Source organism: Acomys russatus, chromosome X, assembly GCF_903995435.1.
Source record: "Acomys russatus chromosome X, mAcoRus1.1, whole genome shotgun sequence".
Taxonomy (NCBI): domain Eukaryota; kingdom Metazoa; phylum Chordata; class Mammalia; order Rodentia; family Muridae; genus Acomys; species Acomys russatus.
Genome location: NC_067169.1, coordinates 89,097,463 through 89,121,218, shown reverse-complemented (window position 1 = coordinate 89,121,218; position 23,756 = coordinate 89,097,463). Strand labels below are relative to the sequence as shown.

The window sequence follows — 23,756 nt, the reverse complement described above, 5'->3', positions numbered from 1 at the left end:
ACAATGAGCTGGAGAGATGGCTCCATCATTAAGAGTGTTGGCTGTCCTTTTCTTCTTTAAAATTTTTCTTTAAGTCATTTATTCAGATTAAATCTTTTTTGTTATCCCCTCACTTGTTGCTGTCCTTTTCAAGTGTGAATCCCAGCATCTTCATCAAGCAGATATCCAGGGGAACCAATGCTTTCTCTGTTGCCCATAGGTATCCCCACACATGGCAGACATGGACACACACACACACACACACACACACACACACACACACACACACGACCCACATCTTTAAAACAGAACAAATATAATAGATGAGAAGATAATTATTATGCAAATGTCTTTATTTGGACTACTATGTTGCTACCAGATTACATCATTTTTCAGAGTTAGATTAACATAATGATCTTGAGAACTATATCAAAGAGCTCGACAAAGCAAGAGGATATCAAGTCTGACATACATACTTTCCCTTCTTCATGGCCGCATCTCCTTGTTATAGGTGTAAAATTTAAAAATCTATTGTCTCCTTAGCATACTTTGCTTATCAAATCCCATTTAAATTCTGGTCTCATTCTCTCCTCAAAAGTATCATATTCAACAGCATTTTAGATCAAAAGAGAGTTGTGTGATAAAGATTTCAAAACAAAGACGTATGTATCAGACTGATTTACTGAAAACAAAATATTTCATTTCATTTGAGCCTCGGTGTGAGGGGAAATACAACCCTTGGGTCCACTTTCCTACATACATAGTTTATGCATTTTTTTTTACTTACTTGAAGACTCCTTTTAAAAAGTAGCAAATCAGCAGACTTGTTGAATGTAATCAAAATATTCTTAAATGTACAAAAAATAATCATGTAGAAAGAATACTGTAAAAAGATACTGATTTTAAGAATAAAAGAACGAGGAAAGCTTCTAGTCCATTCTACACAGCCAGTTACTTCAGCAGATTTTCAGCACTACAAAGTAAGCAAAGGACACTCATCTCCACAGAGTATCCGGCCACAGTTCTTCAGTAAGAACTGATAGAACTTGGAGAGCAGAATAGTGAGCCATCTACCCATCTAAGCAAGTCTCCAGAGATGGACATCCCAAGAGGGCAAAGATACACAGATAATACATAGCAATGGGAAATGTCAAGGGCAGCATTCTAGGAGGAGAGAGCAAAAGGTTGGCTGTGAGCAACTTCAGATGTGCTGAACAGAACCACCTCTACGGGGAAAGAGGAGGCGCTTGTTACTAAAACTCTTTCCCGGAAGGCTGTCATGATGAGCTAGTCTTGTTAATCAAAAGTAAAAGTCCTTTAAATGACCAAGAATTCCTTAAGCCATGAGCACTTCACCTGGGAATAGCTGACTTGCTGATCATGCACCTGCGAGTAAGGTCGGTTTGATTCAGATTGGTTATTTTACACTCTTTTCATCCCCCTGCCCATCAAACACGCAAACACGGTCATGACCATCTTTGGTTTTACTTCCACAAGGTCTTCGGGGAGAGCATATACTCTGGCTCCAATTCTTCTAGCCATTGACACTGCATACCTAGTTTTTGAGGAAACAAAAATGAAGATTAAAAACAACAACAACAAAAATCAAGAGGAGTTTTTTGTTTGTCAACAGTATCTTTGCACTTAAAAAAAAAAAAAAAGGATTCATTCATTTTTATTTTATGCCCTTTGGTGTTTTGTCTGGGTGATGGTGTTGGATCCCCTGAAACTGGAGTTATGGACAGTTGTGAGATGCCCTGTGGGTGTTGGGACCTGAGCCTACGTCCTCTGAAAGAACAGCCAATGCTCTTGACCACTGAGCAATCAATCTCTCCAGCCCCAAGGACAACACTTAAGACATCGATTTCCTCTCATATAATCTGGTGGCTGGAATGCAAATTTTCTAAATTAAATGTACAAATCAGAAAGCCAGGCATGGTGGCACATGCTTTAATCCTATTATTCTCCTACTCTGGAGGCAGAAGCAGAGGAAAAAGAATTCCTTTTGTAAGTATTAAAGCAGCCAGAACTATACAGTGAAACTTTGTCTCTGAAAACCGAAAGTATATATAAATAATTTCACATTTCTTTTTTTGTTTTTTTTTTTTGTATTTGTATTTTTTGTTATTTTTTCTTTTATTTTTCTCTTGGATTGTTTAAGCTATACTAATTCAAAGCATGAGATTTGTTTTATTTTATGTGTATGAGTGCTTTGCCTGCATGTATGTATGTGCACCACTTCTGTTCCTGATGACTAAAAGAAAGAAGGCATTAGCTCACTTGGAAGTGGCGTTACAGATGGCTGGGAGTCATCATGTGGGTTCTGGAGACTGAACCCAGGTCCTCTGGAGGAGCAACAAGTCCTCTTAACAGCTAAACCCTCATTTCTCCAGCCTCAAGTTTACTTAAATGTTTACAATCTATGATTTTGGATTTTATTTACTCATTCCTTCCAAATGTGAAATGGAAGTGAAAGCTGGAAGCACTGACTTCATATAAAAATGAAATTGTGGGCCAGTTGATGGTGGTGGCAGCAAACACCTGTAATCCCAGCACTCAGGAGGCAGAAACAGGCAAGTCTCTGTGATTTTGACACCAGCCTGGTCTACACAGTGAGTCCAGGACAGCCAAGGCTATACAGAGAGACCCTTTCTGGAAAACAAACAAACAAACAAATAAACCTCCCTGAAAAAAGAAATTTATGTGTGTGTGTGTGTGTGTGTGTGTGTGTGTGTGTGTCTGTATGTGTGTTTAGTCAGGTTGACTGCACAATTATAAAATTCTCTATATAGTGTGTAATAACATAACAGATTATTAAAACATTTGTAAACCTCTGAACCTTCAAAGGTAAAAATTATCTTTTTTTGAGATAAATTTTTGGTTTAAAATATTTTCCTCAGCTGGGCGTGGTGGCACACGCCTTTAATCCCAGCACTTGGGAGGCAGAGGCAGGCATATCGCTGTAAGTTCGAGGCCAGCCTGTTCTACAAAGCGAGTCCAGGACAGCCAAGATAACATAGAGAAACCCTGTCTCGAAAAAAAAATTTTTTTTCCTCCTGAACTGGAGATATGGCTCAGAGGCTGTTCTTTCAGAGGACCCACATTTAATTCCAAGTACCTACATGGTAGGACACAGCAATCTGTACCTCCAGTTTCAGGGGATCTAACATATTCTTCTGGCTTATTCAAGCACCAGGCACACAAGCTATGAACAGATTTACCTGCAGGCAAAACACCTCCATACATAAAATAACCATATAGGTTAAAAATGATGTTCCTGGTACATACCTTTTTAATCCCAGCACTCAGGAGGCAGAGGCAGGTGGATCTCTGAGTTTAAGGCTAGCCTGGTCTACACAGCGGGTTCCAGGACAGCCAGGGTACATAGAGAAACCTTGTCTCAAAACACCAAACCAACAAACACAAAGGTTTCCCCTCAAAGAAATAAGATCATGGCGTGTTTCTCTGTTTGTGTCTGAAACTAAACGTCATCTCCATCTTCACCCATGCTGTTGCAAATGATAGCAGTTCATCTGTTACTGGAGGCTGCATAGTGTTTCATCTTTTGCAAAGCTATTCCCACAGAAGGACAGAGGCTTGGGCAGTTATGCAGAGGGTTACAAGGGAGAGATGTTGGCGAAAGGGGTGTATAATTGATGTTCAACAGTAGCAAGATAAAATAGAGTTAAGGACGGGCAAACACAGAGCGAGAAGGTGGGTTTGCTGAGTGTGCAGAAGGAGTGGGCAGTGATTTCTGATACTCCACAAGTTTTTATTTTATCTGATAACTGGCTTCTAAGGTTGATTGGGGTGATGGTCACATACCACTGTAAACATGGTCAAGAGCATGAGATTGTATACTTAAATGAGTGAGATGTATGTGTGTGGGCTGGATCTCAATAAAGTCATTAAAAGTAATGTTAAAGCCGAGAGAGAGAGAGAGAGAGAGAGAGAGAGAGAGAGAGAGAGAGACAGACAGACAGACAGACAGACAGACAGACAGACAAAGAGAGAGGTCACCAGGTGGTGATGGTGCACCCCTTTAATTCCTCCACTTGGGAGGCAGAGGTAGATTGTTGTGAGTTCCAGGCCAGCCTGGTCTACAAAATGAGTCCAGGACAACCAAGGCTACACAGAGAAACCGTGTCTCAAAAATCAAAGCAAAACAGCAAACAAATCCAAACAAATGCACAAACAAACAATGCCCCAGATGTTAGCACTATCAGGTGGGAGAAGTTGAACTAGAGTGGGTGCGCCTGGCTGGAACACCAGTGTTCTTTGTGTGACATCACACTCGTGCTTGCCCTTACTTGGCATTATTGTGCTTGTCATCTTCTGTTAGGTTCCCGCTCTTAACAAGGTCATAGTTAATGCAGCCTGGCTGGATGGCATCAATTAAATCCACAACTGCCAAACTGGAGCTGATCGTCTTGTCCTATTATACAAAAAGGAACAAACCTAAGAATTTCAGTATTTACAAATTGACATTGAACATGCTTCTTTATAAATCCCTGGCTAAGAAGAGGAACATTTTGCCATTAGCTCAACAATAACTCTTAAAAAAAAAAAAAAAGATTTATTTATTGTGTATACACTGCTCTGCCTGTGTATAAATCTACAGGCCAGAAGAGGGCACCAGATCACATTATAGATGGCTGTGAACTACTATGTGGTTGCTGGGAATTGAACTCAGGACCTTTGGAAGAGCTGGCAGTGGTCTTAACCTGTGAGCCATCTCTCTAGTCCCTTAACAATAACTCTTACAAAGAAACTCAAGGTTGTCCTTAAAAGAACTGACATTACCTAGCAAACATAATGCATAGTAATCAGTAGACCGACCTTAAAACTCTGAATGGAAGTTGACTTTCCAGCTCCACTCAATGTTTGGTTCACCCAGTTTACAATGATGTCATCATTCGCTTTCTGACCCTCTCCAAGATCTTCCAGAACATTAAGGGTATATCTAAGAAAATTAGCAGAATAAAGTCACAACTTCATCTCTGGAGAAACATGCAAACATAAGAAAAATGCCTCATGCACATATTTATTACAAAGGTTTCATGGGGGCCAGCAAGATAGCTCAGTGGGTAGAACAGCTGGATTCATGTGCCTGGCAAACTGAATTTGATTCCCAGAGAGTGCATAGTAAAAAGTGATTCCCGAAAGTTATACTCTGACTCCCATCTCATATTCACTCACACACATACACTTTATACATAGGCATAGAAATTAGATACTGACACAAAATTAGTATACACACACACACAATAAAAAGTAATTCATGCAAAGAGCTATTATTTGTGTATGTGCATGTATGTATGTATGTGTATATATGTATATATATGTGAGTATATGTACATATGTAAGCATATGTGTATATATGTATGGGTAGATCAAGGGGGAGCTGGGTAAATAGCTCAATTAGTAAAGTCCTTATGTCACAAAGACAAGCATGAAGGGCTGACTTCAATCCTAAGCACCTATATGAAAAGAATGCTGGGCGTGCTGGAATGCATTTGTAATTCTAGTGCTGGGTAGGTGGAGATATCAGAGTCCTCTGGCTCACTGCCCATCCAACCAACCTAGCCAAATAGCTAAGCCCAATTGCTTATGAAAAGCTCTATCTCTACCCCAGGGGAATAAAGAGATTCCAATGGAGGTAGATGGTGTTCCTGAGCAAGACACCTGAGCTCAGTGTCTGGTCCTCTTCTCTTTCTTCTTCTCTCCCCGATCCACCCCGCCCCATCTGCTGTCAACTTGACACCCATCTTAGAGTGATCCGAATGGAGGAAACCTTAATTGAGAAAATGTTGCCATGAGATCCAGCTGTAAGGCGTTTCCTTAATTAGTGAATGATCTAGGAGGACCCAGCCCATTGCGGGTAGTGCCATCTCCAGGCTGGTGGTCCTGTGTTTGCTAAGAAAGCAGGCTGAGCAAGCCATGAGGAGCAAACTAGTAAGCAGCACCTGTCCATGGCCTCTGCATCCACTCCTGCCTCCAGGATTCTGCCTTGTTGGAGTTCCTGCCCTGAATTCATTTGGTGATGAACAGCCATGTGTACATGTAAGCTGAATAAACCCTTTCCTCCCCAACTTGCTTTTTTGTCGTTGTGTTTCGTCACAGCCATTGAAATCCTAAGCAAGACACACACAAACTCTGAAAAGTAATATATTGTCTATAGAGATGGCTCCCTGGGTAAAAACACTCGAATTTCAGCCCTGATACACGAGTTCAACCCCCCAAACCCACATAAAACGCTGGTTTTGGTTCATATGTATCTACAGTCCTGGCATTCTTAGAGTAAGATTGGAGATAGGAGAATCCAGCATGTCAGCCAGCCTGTTTACCTGTGAACTGTGGCATGTGCGTGCACACACACACACACACACACACACACACACACACACACACACACAGTTTATATGTTCAAGTACATTTTGTACTGCTCTAGTACCCTGTGCTTTGGCTGGTACCTACACATAATTAACGCTTTTTGTGTTATTATTAAGAGATGTTCGTTTTTCCGGGGTGGGAAGAGTGTAGGGGGCCAGAGCTCAGAAAGGAGTGCGGAGAAACAGCATCTGGACATGACAGGGCTGTTGCATTCACAAATTCACAGTGGGTTTGGTTGCCTAAACAAGACCCACACAAGCACACATGACACAAACATCCCAGCACTGTATGGAGAATGGACCCATAGGGCCTCACTGCTAATGTTGGCAGTTGATGCCACTGGGTGATAGAGTCAGTTTTATCATGGGGTATGGCTTCTAGTAGGTTCCCATGCACCAAAAGGATGATGGTACCCAGTGTATAGATATGGGTAGCAGTAACCAGACCCAGTGGGTTATAACAAAAGGCATTAAAGTGGGAAGGGGAAGTGGGGGAATTACAGCAGGCGTTGGAAGGGCCTAGAAGTGGGATTGGATATTATTAGAGTTCATTGTATGAAATTCTTAGAGAATGATTAAAAATATATCAAGATAAAGGACTCTTCAGTTTCTTAAAAATGTATAGAAATCATGGTTATTTTGGGGTATGTAGACACATATGTGGCATGGTACACCTGGGGAAACCAGAGAACAAGTTGCAGGAGATGGCTCTGTTCCTTCACCACATGAGGTCCTGGAACAGAACTCGGGTGGGCACACTTTTAACCACTGAGCCACCCTGCTGGCCGTGATCTTCATTTCCAAATGGATACATATAGAGGTTCATATTTCTTCTGATAACATCCTTGCTTTGTTCCTTTGAGGAAAGGTCCCACTTCATAGTTCAGGATGTCCTAGAACTTACTATGTAGCCCAAGCCGGCCACAAACTAGCCATTTCCCCTCCTCAGACTCCTAGTTGCTGAGATTTCAAATATGAGGTACCATTCTGGCATCTGACAACTTTTCCTTATTTATGTTGGGGGTCTGGTGATAGTCTCCATGCAGGCTAAGTACATCCTGGAGGCCTGGGCTACAGCCACCCAGCTGACAATTTTAGTTGACCATCTGCCAACCATATTCAGTGACACTGTATCAAACTTAAGTTTCCACTTCAGCCTGCTGTGGAAGACTGGCGACACCTACCTCACTCACTAGGAGGTATCTCCCAGTGGAGAGGCAACATCAATACACTCATAGCAAATTCATTTCAGAGTCTAAGTACAATGAGCTTGGAAGCATATTCATTGGACTAAATGATTAATTTAAAGAGCTGAAAATATACTAAGGGTGAATTCATAGATGTGTATTACTGTGAAGCTTCAATGGCCAACACTGGGTATAATACCTTCTCATCAGCTGCCAGACCACAGCCAAGGTCAAGGTTGGGTTGCCATCATTCAGGTCTTGTCCTCCAATGCCAACCAGGGAGAATTTAGCTGGATGCTTCCCTAATTCCACAGCATAGTTGCAGTTTTCTAGCTACAAGTGTACAAAAGCAAATTGATGGTTAAAAATAGTCGTTTGTTCAATCTGCATTATCTCCCTCTGTGTGTGTGTGTGTGTGTGTGTGTGTGTGTGTGTGTGTGTGTGTGTGTTGTACAATGGTAGGAATTTGCTCAAAACCAAGATCTACTTTCTGTCCTCCAGAAGCAACTTAGAGTTTAGGGGTTATTTTTTTATTTTTATTTTTATTTTAAGTGCAGTTGTCTTTTGCCTGCATGTATATTTGTGTGAAGGTGTCAGATTCTCTGGAACTACGGTTACAGACAGGCATGAGCTGCCATGAGAGTGCTGGGAATTGAACCTTGATCCTCTGGAAAAGCAGCCAGTTCTCTTAACTGCAGAGCTATTTCTCCAACCCAGGTCTAGAGGTTTTAAAGCAAAAGACAGAAATCAAGAGGGGTCAGGATTCCCTACCTTTTTCATGTTGGCCCCCAGCTTTGGGTATGGAGGCTTGTTAACCTTACTCCAGTCCACAGGAACTTTAATTCGCTCATATAACTGTAAGATTACCAGGGCATCCTGCAGGTCACTAACAATTTGAAACATAACTTCATTAGTGATCATGGAGGGACACAAATGAAAAAAGATATACAAAGTCCCAACACCCACAACTCATATGTTTCTAAATCAGTCTGTGCTGAAAGCAGAGCGAAGACCATTCAGGTCACTAAACACAAAAACAAAAAACAAAAACAAAAAGCAAGCAAGCAAACAAACAAGAAAGTAGTGCACACCTTTAATCCCATGCTTGGGAGGGAAAGGCAGGGTGATCTCTGTGCGTGACAGGTCAGTTACAGGCCAGCCAGGGCAACACAGTGAGTTCCTGTTCTATCTTTAAAAAAATAATAAGCCGGGCGTGGTGGCGCACGCCTTTAATCCCAGCACTCGGGAGGCAGAGGCAGGCGGATCGCTGTGAGTTCGAGGCCAGCCTGGTCTACAAAGTGAGTTCAGGATGGCCAAGGCTACACAGAGAAACCCTGTCTTGAAAAACCAAAAAAAAAAAAAAAAAAAAAGGTCCTGGCAGTGGTGGCACACGCCTTTAATCCCAGCACTCGGGAGGTTGAGGCAAGCAGATCTCTCTGAGTTCAAGGCCAGCCTGCTCTATAGAGTGAGTTCCAGGACAACCAGGGCTATACAGTAAGATTCTGTCTTGAAAAACAAAAATGGTGATGATGACGACGATGATGATGTAAAGATATTCGCTTATTTAAGCAAAAACTGTTATAAAGGTTGGGAATCCATGGTGAAAACCAAAGGCCCTATATAGGACTCCAAAAGACATAAACAACTATGTGGATAAACAGGTATGATTTTGAATATATGTAAGTATAATGAATCAAACTAATACTGAAGTTAGTATGTAGCGAATGGCAGGTGGTACAAAACTAATAAAGATGGGGATATAGGATACAACTATTACATGTCAGCAAAGAAGCCATCTGGGAAGCCAAAGGCCATAGGAAACCATGGGTGGTCTGCTACAAGCATTCCTGGACTGTTTAAGAAACTTAAAGTCCCTGTTCCCTAAAGTCCCATCAAGTCATTTCCATATTCTATCATTTATAGCTAAAACCCCGACAAAGAAAGAATTTGGGCTTTTGTGGAAAATGATAATTGAAGTCACTAAAGTTAGCCCGGCGTGGTGGCGCACGCCTTTTATCCCAGCACTCCGGAGGCAGAGGCAGACGGATCCCTGTGAGTTTGAGGCCAGCCTGGTCTACAAAGTGACTCCAGGACAGCCAAGGCTATACAGAGAAGCTCTTTCTCGAAAAACAACAAACAAAACAAAACAAAACAAAAGAAACCGCTAATGCTTTGTAATATGAATATTCGCTACGAAGAAGCATGCAGAAAAAGTCGAGAGCCGCCATTAGTTATGCCACGTCTATTCATGCTAGCCATAGTAGCAATAGGGGAGCTTACGCATAGAGATGGTTTACATGGGGGTTAACACCAAGTGAGTTCATCCAGTTACGAAAGGTTCTTTCCTCACGAGTTTCACCTATTAAAAAAATCCAAAAAATGCATTCGTTCATGACATGGCTGAGACATAGACCACCATTGCATATGTTCATTTCCTTTATGTGCTTTATTCTGAGCTAATAATTACCACATGCTACTATGTCACTCTAACTATGGATAGAGGAAATGCGATCATGGAAACTTAAAGATTAAATTCAGCATGGATTTGTATCTTTCTGTGATCTTGTTAGACACGGTGACTCTGGGCTGGAGAGATGGCTCGGGTGTTAAAGGCTAGGCTCCCAACCAAAAAGATAATAGACATGGTGGCTCATCTCTATGCTTGCCGCCCTTGTGAGGCCGAAGAAAGAGCATCACAAGGGGTGTGAGGCGAGCCTTGGGCTACACAGTTTGTTTCATGCTACCTACAGCTTACAAGGTGAGACATTGTCTCACAAGCACCTCCAAGGCTCTGGGGAGTGACGCTCAGTTTGTAGACTGCATCCCAGAGTGCAGGACATGCCGAGTGCAACCCCTAGCATCCTCACAACTGCCAGTGGTGCCTGCAATCCCAGCACTTGAAGGAAGGACGATCATTCTTTACTATGTAGTAAGTTGGAGGCCCACCCGAGACACTTGATGTGCTCTGTTAATACAGATGACTAAGGTAAAAAAAAAAAAAAAAAAAAAAAAAGAAAGAAAGAAAAAACGAAAACTTCAAACAAAACATGAGACTTTTCTCAAAAGAAAGAAATAGGCTTAAAAATTCTCAAGAAGACCTACCTTCCAAAAAAAAAAAAAAAAAAAAAAAAAAAAAAAAAAAGAAAGAAAAAAGATATAGCACTATACATTGAAGCAAAACATTTGTTTACTAACTGGTCTCACGGTAGGTAGGTGACTCAGAATTTTTTATTTTCTTTTGGAATGCTGGCCGTTCTAGGCAAGAGCCCTAGCACCAAGCCACATTCCCCAACTAGATTATTTTATTTGCAAATTTGTTCCCATCACCAACTCCATGCAGTGGTTTCCCGGTCTCACTTAGCACTGCATCTGCTTTAGCAGATACTTGCAAGAGACAGATGGAGAAAGCAGCTCACTGGGTTGGAGCACAGCACTGTGGTGACCTCTGTTTTATGCTGGGGACTGCTCATTACAATTAGAGAACTTTCTTACCTTCCAGTAGAGTCCAAGTCAATGTCTTGGTTTTCAGGCTTTGTTAGTGCTGGGTACTTATTAAGAGGTTAGCTACAAAGGCCAAGTTCAATTTGGGGTTTCCACTGACAACATCAGCCGGGGTAACAAACTGTCTGCAGCCTAATTTATCTGCTTGTTGAAGCATACTCTCGGCTCTCTTCAAATCATCTGTTTCCTGTTGGAGTAAATGAAGACATCTTTTAAAGGCCATACTAAAATATATGTATATATAAACTGCCCCTACAATCAGTCTGGGTAAGGGATCGTAGGTTCTTTCAGCTAAGACATGGTACTTTAAAAAAATTTTTTTTATTACAAAAAGATGAGGCACGGGATATGTAGTACCTTTGAATTCCACAAGCGATAGCGCCAGAACACATGGTTACAGGCTGAATAAGCACTCCATTGAGATTATCTCTCAAGGCAAGATGCAGAGGGAAAAAAGCTGTTGCTCATCTTTTCAGCCATAGTCCTTTGAAGATTTAACTTTAGGTGTGGACAGTTTACAAAAAAATTTCAAAAAATCGTTTCTTTAAGAACAAAAAACAAAACCTAAAACTCTTCTACCATCTACGCCTGAGAAGAGAGGACATTTCGATCCCTTGATCTGGAGTTATACATTTTGTGAGCTACTTGGAGTGGGCTCTTGGGAGTGCATGCTAGTCTCTGCAAGAGCAGCCAAGCGAACACTCTTAACAACTGAACCATCTCTCCAGACACCTATTTGTTTTTTTTCCCCCACTAAAAGAAACATCTGAAAAAACATGCAAGCATGAACTTGGAGTTAAAAGAGATGTTTGGGCTGGGTGGTGGTGGCGGGGATGGCGGTACATTCCCCAGCTGCATTCAGGAGGCAGAGGCAGGTGAATCACTGTGAGTTCAAAGCCAGCCTGATCTACAGTGTGAGTCCAGGATAGCCAAGGCTGATACACAAAGAAACGCTGTCTCAAAAACAAAAAGAAGGGGCTGGAGAGATGGCTCAGTGGTTAAGAGCACCGCCTGCTCTTCAAAGGTCCTGAGTTTCAATTCCCAGCAACCACATGGTGGGCTCATAACCATCTATAATGAGATCTGATGCCCTCTTCTGGCCTGCAGGGGTACACGCAGACAGAACACTGTATACATAATTATAAATAAATCTTTAAAAAAAAAAAACAAAAAGAAACAAACAAAAAAGGGGCGTGTGTGTGTGTGTGTGTGTGTGTGTGTGTGTGTGTGATATTTGGAAATGCCTAAAACAGTTACATGAAGGTGGAAAGAAGTTTGTGGAGCAGCGTTAAAGAAATGGGTAACATTGTGTAGGAATTTAGATGCTAAGCCAATAGACCGAATTCTACAGCCAATTGGGAGAATCCTGGATGGATGTTTGGGGAAGACACAAAGGGATGTAGTTGAAAAAAATCAAGTAGGGAGGATTTGCTGGTTCATATCTTGACTTGCTCTGAGCATGACTTTAATTTATTTGAGAGTCAACAAGGTATCCCAGATAGTCCCCCTTAATGCATAGCAAAGCAAGCATGGAGAAATAAGCACACCGGCTTTTTCGCCATGGGTTGTGGTAAAGAGCCAGTGTGCTAATTTCTCCATACTTGCTTTGTTTTACGCCACTCATCCGGTGACCACCATAATTATGGAACTCACAAATTATCAAAATAAGTCAGGAAGGATAACTTTCTCTCCTAAGTCAATGTGTACAACATCCTTAAAAAAAAAAAACACTAAAAACAATCAACAACCGTGGCTGGAGAGATGGCTCACAGGTTAAGAATACTGACTGCTCTTCCAGAAGGTTCTGAGTTCAATTCAAAGCAACCATCTAGAATGGTATCTGGTGCCCGCTGCTGGCCTTCAGGTGTACATGCAGGCAGAACACTACATAAGTAATTAATAAGTAAATCTTTTTAAAAAAATGTCAACACCACTACATGAAGTTACATAGGAGATTTGGGTAGAATTATACAAGATAATTGGGTGTGGCAGCACAACGCCTTTAATCCCAGCACAACAGAAGACAGAGGCAGGGGATCTCTATGAGTGTGATACCAGCCTCCTCTACATAGCAGTCCTAGGGTACATAGCAAGACTTTCTCAACAAAACCAAAGAGCAGAAGAGACAGAGAACAATGCTGTGCAAGACTGTACAACTTGAAAGGACACCTATACTTACATTGAAACCTGACATGTTAATATCTATCCGTGCTTCACCTTCCTTCTGTCCTTTGGGTGCAATTTGATTGAGCAGATGGAAATAGGCTTTGGAATCCTGCAAAAGAGTTGAGAATACCAGTGTGATCACATTCATAAAGAGTAACTGCATCTCACTGTCCCATGTTGAAAGGACATTTAGATCAGCTTTTGTAAAACTATATAGCATTCTTCTCTGCCTCCTTTTTTGGAGCGATCTTTCCCAAGACAAGTCCACCTGACTTATTTTAATGTGTCTCTTGAACTTGATTTGGTTATGACTTTCCAATTAACTGATGCCATCAGCACAATAAAGCTAGTAAGTGTTTCTGTACCTTCACTGAATTACTGAAGTCAATAAGCTTGGTAGAAAACCAAGCATGAAAGAGAAGAGCAGAAATCCAGGGAGCATAGGGAAAGAGAAAACAAATACATTATAGCACATAAAACACAATAAATATCAACCTACTGAAACATCATCTGCCATGTTAATGATATTTTTTAATTAGAAGTTGAAATGACAGAAAGTCTTGAGAGAGAAACACATATAGTTGGTAAAATGACATTTAGCCATTTAGGATAGGAATCCACATAATGAGCTCATTTCTCCCCTTCTCCCATGGTGCTGGAGCCTGAGGTTAAGGCCTCACATGATCAACAAATACAAGAATTCTTTGCTTTTCAAAAATATTCAAAGCAGGCTTCATTTAAAAAAAAAAAAGATTCCCACTGACTAGGCACTTTGGCACATGCCTGTATGCATTCTTTAGGCAGAGGCAGGAAGAGTGCGGATTTGAGGGCAGCCTGGCTGACACTGCGAGCTGAAGGCCAAGCTGGGCCGCAAAGTCAAATCATATCTGAAAAAACCAAAAGGGGCTCAGTTACCACAGTGCTAGCCTGGGATGTGTAGGAAACCCTACATTTACTCCTGAACACCCCACAAAACGGACTATGCCAACTTACTTCATCCTCAACTACATAGCAGAGTTGAGGCCAGCTTGGGGCACAGGAGACCCTGCTTAAAAAAAAAAAAAAAAAAAAAAAAAAAAAAAAAAAAAAAAAGCTCACAAGAACAACAATAAATTAAATAAAATAAAAAAGGAAAAAAAACCATCCAGCTACGTTGGCATGGTTCTGTATGCCAGTGCTCAAGAGGTAGAAACGGAATCACACTAAGTTTGAGGCTAGCCTTGTCTACAACAGTGATGTCTAGTATAGCCTGGACTACATAGCAAAACCTTGTCTCAAAACAGGAGAGGCAAGAAGGCTTGGTGATATCCTCTAATTTCCTTTTCTCTGTTAAGGTGGAATAAAATCTCCCGAGCCATTAGATCTCTCCAAATGTTCTGGTTCTTTGTCCTGTTACCTTGATGTCAGCACTGAAGTTGTTGATCTTTTGCCAGCCTGAGTTTTCAAGATGAAAGTTGGCCCATCTCAGCAGAAGCTCCTCTGGGGACAATTTCATAAGCTCCTCCAGAGTCTCCCCATCTCGAAGCAAAGCTGCCAGTGCTTGTAGACATAGATGCTCCAGTCAATAAGTGATGTGATAGTGTTCATACCGAGTGCTTCCTTGCATGCTCTCTGTCTCTCTCTCTGTCTGTTTCTGTGTCTCTCTGTGTCTCCCTCTGTGTCTCTGTCTCTGTCTGTCTCTCTGTCTGTCTGTCTGTCTCTCTCACTCTGAAAGAAGCCCACTCTGGCCCCAATCTCATGACCACCCAGCCTCAACCATCCAAATTCTAGGATTATAGGCGTGTAATTACAGCATTGTACCTTGCTTCACTCAGTCTTTTGATAACAGAGATGTAAGGTAACTACAACCTATTTCCAGTTTCCAGAATCTCAGACTCTATGCTGAGGAGATGGCACAGTCACTAAAGGGCTTTCTGTGGAACCAAATGTTCAGTTGCTAGCACCCAGGCGAATAAGCTGGGTATGGTGGCACAAATCTGAACTCTTTGAGTTGCAGAAGCAGAAGAGGGCATGGGGGTTGGAGTATGCTATTATCTCTGGGGCTTGCTCACCAGCAATCTAACCAAATTGGCGAGCTCCAGATTCAGCGATAGAAATCGTTTTAAAAGTAAGCCTGGAAGCCAGGCATGGTGGCGCACGCCTTTAACCCCAGCATGGGGAGGCAGAGCCAGGTGGATCTCTGTGAGTTTGAGGACAGCCTGATCAACAAAGGAAGTCCAAGACAGCCAAGGCTACAAAGCGAAACCCTGTCTCAACACCCTGCCCCTCCAAAAAGTAAGTCTGGGGCTGGAAAGAGGAACTAGTTGGTAAATTGCTTGTTATGTAAGTAGGAAGACCAGGGCTTCGATCCCTAGCACTGTGCATCTGTGATCCCAGTGTTGGGGAGGTGGAGACAGAAGGATCCCTGGGTCTCACTGACCAACCGGTATTGCCAAAGTCATAAGAGTGGGGTTCAGTCAAAGATCCTGTCTCAAATATTAAGGTAGACAGTGCTTCAGGAAGGTACACAGCATTGATCTCTAGCCTCTACACACAAAGTCACATGCACTTATAAACACTCATGTACTCATCCACATGATCACATGGATAAACATGTGTCCATGCACCCGTGCACACATGCACACACACCCACACTCACACCAACACCCATACAACTAAGGTGGATAAGTCAGGCACCCAGTGTTAGCTTCTCTATGTTTTTGTGTCTTTATAGTAAAATCTAATGGGAACTGTCATGTAAAAGTTAGCTAAGGCTAAAGAACAGAAGTGTGGGGGTCATTTTTCTGAGTAGCTCTGTGTTTGTTATAGTTATCTGCTCCCCTCCGTTAAGCGCAAGCACGACAACCTTCATAAAAGGAAAGAAAATATCACCAGTACATGCCTTTCAAAAGCACAAGCGTGTTCTGTTACCTTCATTCCTGCTTAATTCAATGTCAGCAAACAAGCCAATCTTAATAATTTGCCACAGCAGTCCCAAAACCAGATGAGGTTTCCCGGCCCGCAAATCTTCGGCACCAATGTTCACAACATGACACCCAATGGCAGAAGCCGAGTTTAGTGCCAAGTTCAAGTTTTCCTGCAAGACAGCCAAATTATACACTTCTGGATCTTTCTTCCACACCCAGTTCACTTCTGCTTTCACTGAGAATAGTAACTAAGTGAAGAAATTAATACGAGGTATCAATTTCATCCACCCACATTCACAGAAAACAAATCACAGACCTCAGCATTCAAAAGCAAAGCGACAACAAATTTCAGCCTCATTCGTACTCATTTGCAGAATTCTACAGGAAGTGGATCTTTTATTTTTATTTGGTTGCTTTTGAATCCTGCTGATTCTAAAGTAAAAAGTCAAGTAACCAAAGCAAATATAATCCATGTGAATGGTGTCATTTTTCTAAAATTGACTAAATTCAAGTCCCACAGCATACTGCATATATCCAGGTTTTAGAAAGGAGCAATCGGTACACCTCAAGGATCTCATCTGCCTGAGGGACTCTGGTATGCTAATCTACTGCTCACTCACTGGAAAGCAAAAATGTCCCACTCCTCAAGCACAGCGGCTTCAATAATTTTGCTTAACTGGCAATATCTTAACACAATAGGTAATTAAAGGAATGTACACAGGCCTTTGAGTTCAATAAGCACTGGCACGTCAGTGCCAGTGTGAACTTCCAGGAGGCTCCCGAAGCTTTTCTGAGTTCCAGCTAATTGCATAAAATATCAGTGACCCTTCTACACTCAGAGGTGTCCTGAAAATTAAAGTCCAGCTTTCAGAATGCAGAGGCTATGGCTTCTATGTAAAAGCACAGTGTCATGGAAGAGGGCGTAGAGAACACATCACACCTGAATGATGAATGGTGTAAGTTTCTTCTTGTTGATTGCTCTCTCATCAATCGTATCCGGAACTGACAGGTTGATCATTTTGCTGAAACACGCAAAGAAAGCCTGATTTACTTTTAAAGAGTCTACCAAGTTTGGAGATGTGGCTTATCTTCTTGCAGCAGAGTGCTTAACTGGCATGTATGAGGCCATGGATTCCATCTCCAGCACCACATAACTGGGACATGGAGAAGTTGCCAGCACTGGAGCATGGAGGCAACAGCATCAGGAGTTCAAGGCCATCATGGACTACATAGCAAGTTGTAGGCTAACATGAGGCATACGAGATCGTGTGTCAAACAACAGTCTATAAATCCCCATAAGGGTTAAAGCTTATTATAAAATATCTTTCAGGGCTGGAGAGATGGCTCAGAGGTTAAGAGCACTGGCTGCTCCTCCAAAGGCCCTGAGTTCAATTCCCAGCAACCACATGGTGGCTCTCAACCATCTGTAATGAGATCTGGTGCCCTCTTCTGGCGTGCTGGCACACATGCGGGTAGACTACTATATAAATGAATAAATAACAGACATCACACTCAGATGTGTATGAAAAGATCACAGTGAAACATAGTATCATATATAAATAGACATGCTAATAAAATATAAACAGAAACAAAACAAAAGTTCCAGATTTTGGAGTTTTGCATTAGGGATGCCCAAGCTGTATATTACTAAGAAGATGACAGTGGCAACTGAAATGTGAAGTGTTTGACTGTCTGGACACCATGCACACAGCCACTGAGTGGGAAGGCTTGGATAGGAACCAAGAACTTAGAATGAAGCATATTTTAGAGAACTGTGGCAAAACTGCCTCTGAGAACAGGAGCACCAACGGACAGTTTTGATAATCTTACATCATTTCTGCCAACATACTGCTGGCTCTGGCTCTGGGGCAGCCATAATGACAAAAGCGTTTTTTTTTTTTTTTTTTTCAGAATTAGGTCAGCAGAGAGTGAGAACTGAAGGCTAGCTTCTTCTTCTTTTTTTTTTCCCCTCTTTCTCTTTGGAAGGCACAGTACTTCACAATAAATAGATACTGGCATCCTCAAGTTTGACAAAGTTGTAATGCTGGGTTTGCTCAGTGGTAAGGAAGAAATTGGAAGCTGAGAGTCACCTCACCAAGAGGTCCCCGCTCCATGGTTGACTTTGACTTTTACTGACAGCTTTAGCTATTAAACTAAAAAGACAAATCCTGGGTAACTGTCATCTCTCTTTCTTTTCTGACATCAAAGAGCCAAGCACCCATAGCCAAGTACATTTCTTCTGTGGAGGGTTATCTTTAGAAATCTGGCTACAAAACAGAACCAGCATCTTACCAGAGCACAATTCCATCACCAACTGCTTTGAAGAGATCATCAGTATTGGGGTTCATGGGTATAACGTGTCTGCAATCGGGATCATTTTCCAAAGCTTTGTTTATCCAGTTAACGAAAGCATACTTTTCTTCCTCTAAAATCATATTAAGAAAACAAGAAATCCGTTCATACTCTGTTAATCATCTGGCCCCAAACCCTACAGTTGCTGTATAGTCCTGTTAAAAGATAACGTGTCACACGCAGAAGACAGGTAGAAGCAACACAGTGACTATTAGGGATCCCTTACAAAGTTAGTAAAAACAAAATTAGGAAAGTTAAAAAATATTTTAAAAATTATGCTTATATTATTACACAAGTCCACTGTAATAAAGAATAGAATTTCCCAGATTGTATTATGTGTCTTACAAGCTACCAGAGTCTATCATGACTTTCTCACAAATATCTGACCCAGGACCCAACTATGTCACCAAGACTACTTAGTATATTTAATTAGAATAACAACCTTTTTTTTTTTTTGGCTTTTTATTTTTTATTTATTTATTTTTTTTAATTATTATTATTTTTTTTATTAATTTATTCTTGTTACATCTCAATGTTTATCCCATCCCTTGTATCCTCCCATTCCTCCCCCCCCCCCATTTTCCCGTTATTCCCCTCCCCTATGACTGTTCCTGAGGGGGACCTCCTCCCCCTGTATACACTGTCAAGAGAACAAAGCGACAGCCTACAGACTGGGAAAAAATCTTCACCAACCCTACATCTGACAAAGGTCTAATATCCAAAATATATAAAGAACTCAAGAAATTAAACACCACCAAACCGAATAACAACCTTTTTAGGGCATCGCAGTATACGCCTGCTCAGTGCACTGCGTTAACCTAAGCACAGCCAGGCCATTCTTACCTGAGTAGGAATGCTGTGTTCCTTCACTGGACAACTCTGAGGTTCCTCCCAGAGCACAAATCCCTTCTTTCCTGTTGATGGCTTTGCGGAAGGTTTTTGCAATATCACTGCTCTTTACTTCTTGGAAAATCTAACGATTAAAACAGTGTTATTGACTCGCAGTTTTCAAGCAGGCACAAGAACAAGCACATGTAATGCCTATTAGTCCCGCCATCACCTACAGTGCTCTCCACAGGCGGTGAGTGGTAAGAAGAAAAGTGGCTTGGCGTTTTGCAATGCTACAATATTGCTACAGAAGAGGAAGCATTAATTGCACACCCTCACCAAATACATTCAGCGCTGCATGCATTGAATCCACTCTTGAGTCAAAAAAATGTGGTTCAAAGGCATGATGGGTAAATCTGTTAATGGCTTACTGTGAAGCCCGGCTTTGTTCTTTTCTTTGTAGAGGGAAGATGTTGATAGACTGCCCCTTCTTTAACCACAATTCTTAGCATACAGATAAATATTTATGACTCAACCAAAAGAAAAAAAAAAGCTATTATGTGGTAGCTAAGAGGAGTTCACTCAATTGAAGGTAACAGAATAGTAAGGAAAAAAAGTATGAGCCGGGCGTGGTAGTGCACACCTTTAATGCCAGCACTCGGGAAGCAGAGGCAGGTGGATGAATGTGAGTTCGAGGCCAGCCTGTTCTACAAAGTGAGTCTAGGACAGCCAAGGCTACACAGAGAAACCCTGTCTCTGAAAACCAAAAAAGAAACAGAAGAAGAAGAAGAAGAAGAAGAAGAAGAAGAAGAAGAAGAAGAAGAAAAAGAAGAAGAAGAAGAAGAAGAAGAAGAAGAAGAAGAAGAAGAAGAAGAAGAAGCAGAAGAAGCAGAAGAAGAGGAGGAGTTACATTGGTGGCATAGACAACTACCAAGAATAGTAAGTTCTAAGCAGGCATACTGTCCATACTGCACAACCCACTGTTCTACTGTGGCAGATTCAATAAACAATTCTAAAATAATAGCAAGATTGGAGATAATAAAGTCAGGCCGTGATGGTGTGCACTTGTAATCATAACACTTAGGAGACAGACGCAAGAGGATCTGTATACGTTTGGGGCAGCTGGGTCTACATAGGGAGTTCCTGGCTAGCCAGGGTTACATCAAAAGACTTTATCCCGAGAAGGGAATGGGGAGTTAAGGGCATAGACACTAACTAAGAAAAGAAGAACTGGCTCGAAGCAGAAGGATTTCAAGTGGCCACTTTAGGCAACACAGTTAGATTTTGTCTAAAAATACAAAATAAAGATGTGAAATTAGGCCAGGCAGTGGTGCTGCATGCCTTCAATCGAAGCATTTGGGAGGTACAGGCAGGCAAATCTCTGAGCTCCAGGACAGCCAAGGCCGCACGCACATAGAGAAATCCTGTCTCAAAAAGGAACACCAAAAAAAAAAAAAAAAAAAAAAAAAAAAAAAAAAAAAAAAAAGTGAAATTAGATCTATGAAGATGGATCAGTGGCATAGTGCTGGCCTTGTACACACAAGTGCCAGGGGCTTTTTTAGTGATCTCCTGTTTGGGCACTTGAGGTCAGCTTCTCTTCCAGTCACAGAACCTGGAGAACAAGCTACTTCTTCTTCTTCTTCTTCTTTTTTTTTTTTTTTTTTGGTTTTTCGAGACAGGTTTTTCTCTGTGTAGCCTTGACTGTCCTGGACTCATTTTATAGACCAGGCTGGCCTCGAACTCACAGATCTGCCTGCCTCTGCCTCCCAAGTGCTGGGATTAAATGCGTGTGCCACCACACCCGGCTGCTACCTCCTTTTTTAAAACAAATTTTTATTTAACAGTTTTTATTTTTACTTTATGCCTGTTGGTGTTTTGCCTGCTTGCATGTCTGTGAAGGTGGCAGACCTCCTAGAATTGGAGCTACAGACAGTTGTAAGATGCCATGTGGGTGCTGGGGATTGAAACCCTCAACCTCCAGAAGAGAAGACAGTATTCTTAATTACTGAGCCATCTCTCCAGCTGCACAAGTTTAACTTTTAATTCTCATTCCACAAAACAGCCTATAAGAATCTAAGCTTTAGCTGAACATGGTGGGGCAAGCCTTTAATCTCAGCACTCGAGAGGCAGAGGCAGGCAGATCACTTTGAGTTTGAGGCCAGCCTGGTCTACAAAGTGAGTCCAGGATAGCCAAGGCTACACAGAGAAACCCTGTCTCAAAAAACCAACCAACCAAACAAACAAAAAAGAAACAAAAAAAGAAGAATGTAAGTTTCATATCCTGGTTTAATAACATCAATGAACGAGTATCCACAAAATCTGTCTCTATACTTCTGAAATTCTCCCATTTACCTCACCCCAAATGTTTTCCTGTTTACAATATGCATGCCGAAATTCATTACTGTCAACTAGGAACAAGCTTGGCAACTTTCTAAACATTGTTTTTGTTGTTGTTGCTATTGTTGTTTTTAAGTTGTATGTGAGGCTGGAGAGAAGGCTCAGCAGTTAAGACTGTTCTTGCAGAAGACCGGGGTTCAGCTCCCAGCACCCACTTGGCAGCTCACAAATGCCTGTCACTCCAAGAGCTGACAGCCTCACACAGACACACATGTAGACCAACACCAATATACGTAAAGAAAATAAATAAATTATATAAAAAATTGAATGTACCCTTGGTATGGACACACATGTGGAGGTCAAAGGACCATTTTGAGGAGTTGGTTCTTTCCCTCCATATTTACATATACTCGGAGGGATCAAATTCAGACCAACAGGCTTGCTAGGCACATGCTTGACCCTGCCAGCCCCGACTCAGGTACATAACACTTCCTCTAAATAAATGCCTTTAGAGCCTCTCTTCATGTGGAGCACTTTAACAAAAGAACTGCTGAACAGAATAGGACATATGGCTTTAGTGCTGCCAACTCACTCTAATTCCTCGAGGAGGTCATCTCTAGCTGACGTTCACAATGGACAACAGTTCCGACTGGAACAATCTAGGCCATGCAAGACCAAGCAAGCTATAGGCAAGGCCCTTTTTGTAATTGGTCCATTTAGAGAAAGGGGCTTTTCCGTTGTTGGTTTGTTATCTCGGACTGCCTTTGCCTCCCGAGTGCTGGGGCAAGAGGCATGTGCCACCAAGCCCAGCAAAAAAAGTTACTGTTTGCAGTGGATATTGCCGTTTATTATCACAGGCATATTAGCCCTTCACCATTCTCAAAATCTCAACTTTCTTTGGCTCTATAAACATACTTTCATTTTCGAGAATACTGTGCAATCAGCTTTACAAAATCAAGCTTCCTCTAATTTTATTTTTTGGCGGGGAGGGGAATGGTTTTTTGAGGCAGACTTTCTCTATAGCCCTGACTGTTCTGGAATTCACTCTGTAGACCAGGCTGGCCTGGAACTCGGAGATCACTTGCCTCTGTCTCCTGGGTGCTGGATTAAAGGTTTGCCCAACTATGCCAGCTACTTTCTCTGTTTTTAAAGATATGTCCTCAAACATTGAAATTTTATGCTATATTGGTAATTTTACGAGTAGCTTTTAAGATGGATGAATGCAAGTGTGTCTACAACGGAATGGGTTCCTGAGTGTGGAGCAAACCCTAATTCTTGGATTATTTTGATGCTGTCCCTTCCACATTTTAGAGCACTCTCTGCTAGAGGCTGGAAAGATGGCTCTCTGGTTAAAAACATTTGCTTTTTTTCTTTAAAAAACAAAATATTTATTTATTTATTACATATACAGTATTTTGTGTGCATGACAGAAGATCTCATTATAGATGGCTGTGAGCTACCGTGTGGTTGCTGGGAATTGAACTCAGGACCTCTGGAAGAACAGACAGTGCTCCTAACCTCTGAGCCATCTCTCCATCCTAAACATTTGCTCTTCTTCCAGAGGACTCAAGTTCCATTTCCAGCACCCACACCAGGTGGTCCAGCTCTAAGTGGGGTCTGATACCTTCTTCTGGACCCTGTGGGTACCTGTATTCACATGTGCACAGGTACATACAGACACACCCGCACACATATAATTAAAAATAAAAACAAATCCTTTTTAAAAGGTATCTGAGAACAAACCCATACGTTCATCCCCCCCCCCCACTCTGTCTCCAAAGGAAAATGTATGTATCCTCTGTGGCTGGAGAGATGGCTCAGCAGTTAAGAGCACCATCTTTTTTTCTGGAGGATCTGGGTTCAGTGCCCCGAATTCATTTGTTGGCTCACAACCATCCATAACCTCAGTTCTAGGAAATATCATGCTTGTTTTGTAACCTCTGCAGGCACCAAACATGCACATAATACACATACATACATGCAGATGAAATACACTCACACGGGGGCTGGAGAGATGGCTCAGTGGTTAAGAGTGCCACCTGCTCTTCCAGAGGTCCTGAGTTCAATTCCAGCAACCACACAGTGGCTCACAGCCATCTATAATGAGA

General features: G+C 41.8%; 1 protein-coding gene across 1 annotated transcript in view; it reads right to left on the bottom strand.

Annotated features, from left to right (window-relative positions):
• Positions 1 to 315: 315 nt before the first annotated feature.
• The window catches only part of LOC127185805 (plastin-3-like), a 114,954-nt gene continuing 91,513 nt past the window's right edge, over positions 316 to 23,756 (bottom strand). The window contains 16 exon segments of the mRNA XM_051142372.1: positions 316 to 1,534; positions 4,290 to 4,414; positions 4,819 to 4,942; positions 7,758 to 7,891; positions 8,330 to 8,444; positions 9,839 to 9,917; positions 11,051 to 11,066; positions 11,068 to 11,114; positions 11,117 to 11,246; positions 13,239 to 13,334; positions 13,591 to 13,617; positions 14,622 to 14,764; positions 16,136 to 16,301; positions 17,072 to 17,153; positions 18,424 to 18,556; positions 19,327 to 19,456. Coding sequence (XP_050998329.1) covers positions 1,402 to 1,534; positions 4,290 to 4,414; positions 4,819 to 4,942; positions 7,758 to 7,891; positions 8,330 to 8,444; positions 9,839 to 9,917; positions 11,051 to 11,066; positions 11,068 to 11,114; positions 11,117 to 11,246; positions 13,239 to 13,334; positions 13,591 to 13,617; positions 14,622 to 14,764; positions 16,136 to 16,301; positions 17,072 to 17,153; positions 18,424 to 18,556; positions 19,327 to 19,456 — 1,680 coding nt within the window. The 3' untranslated portion in view covers positions 316 to 1,401.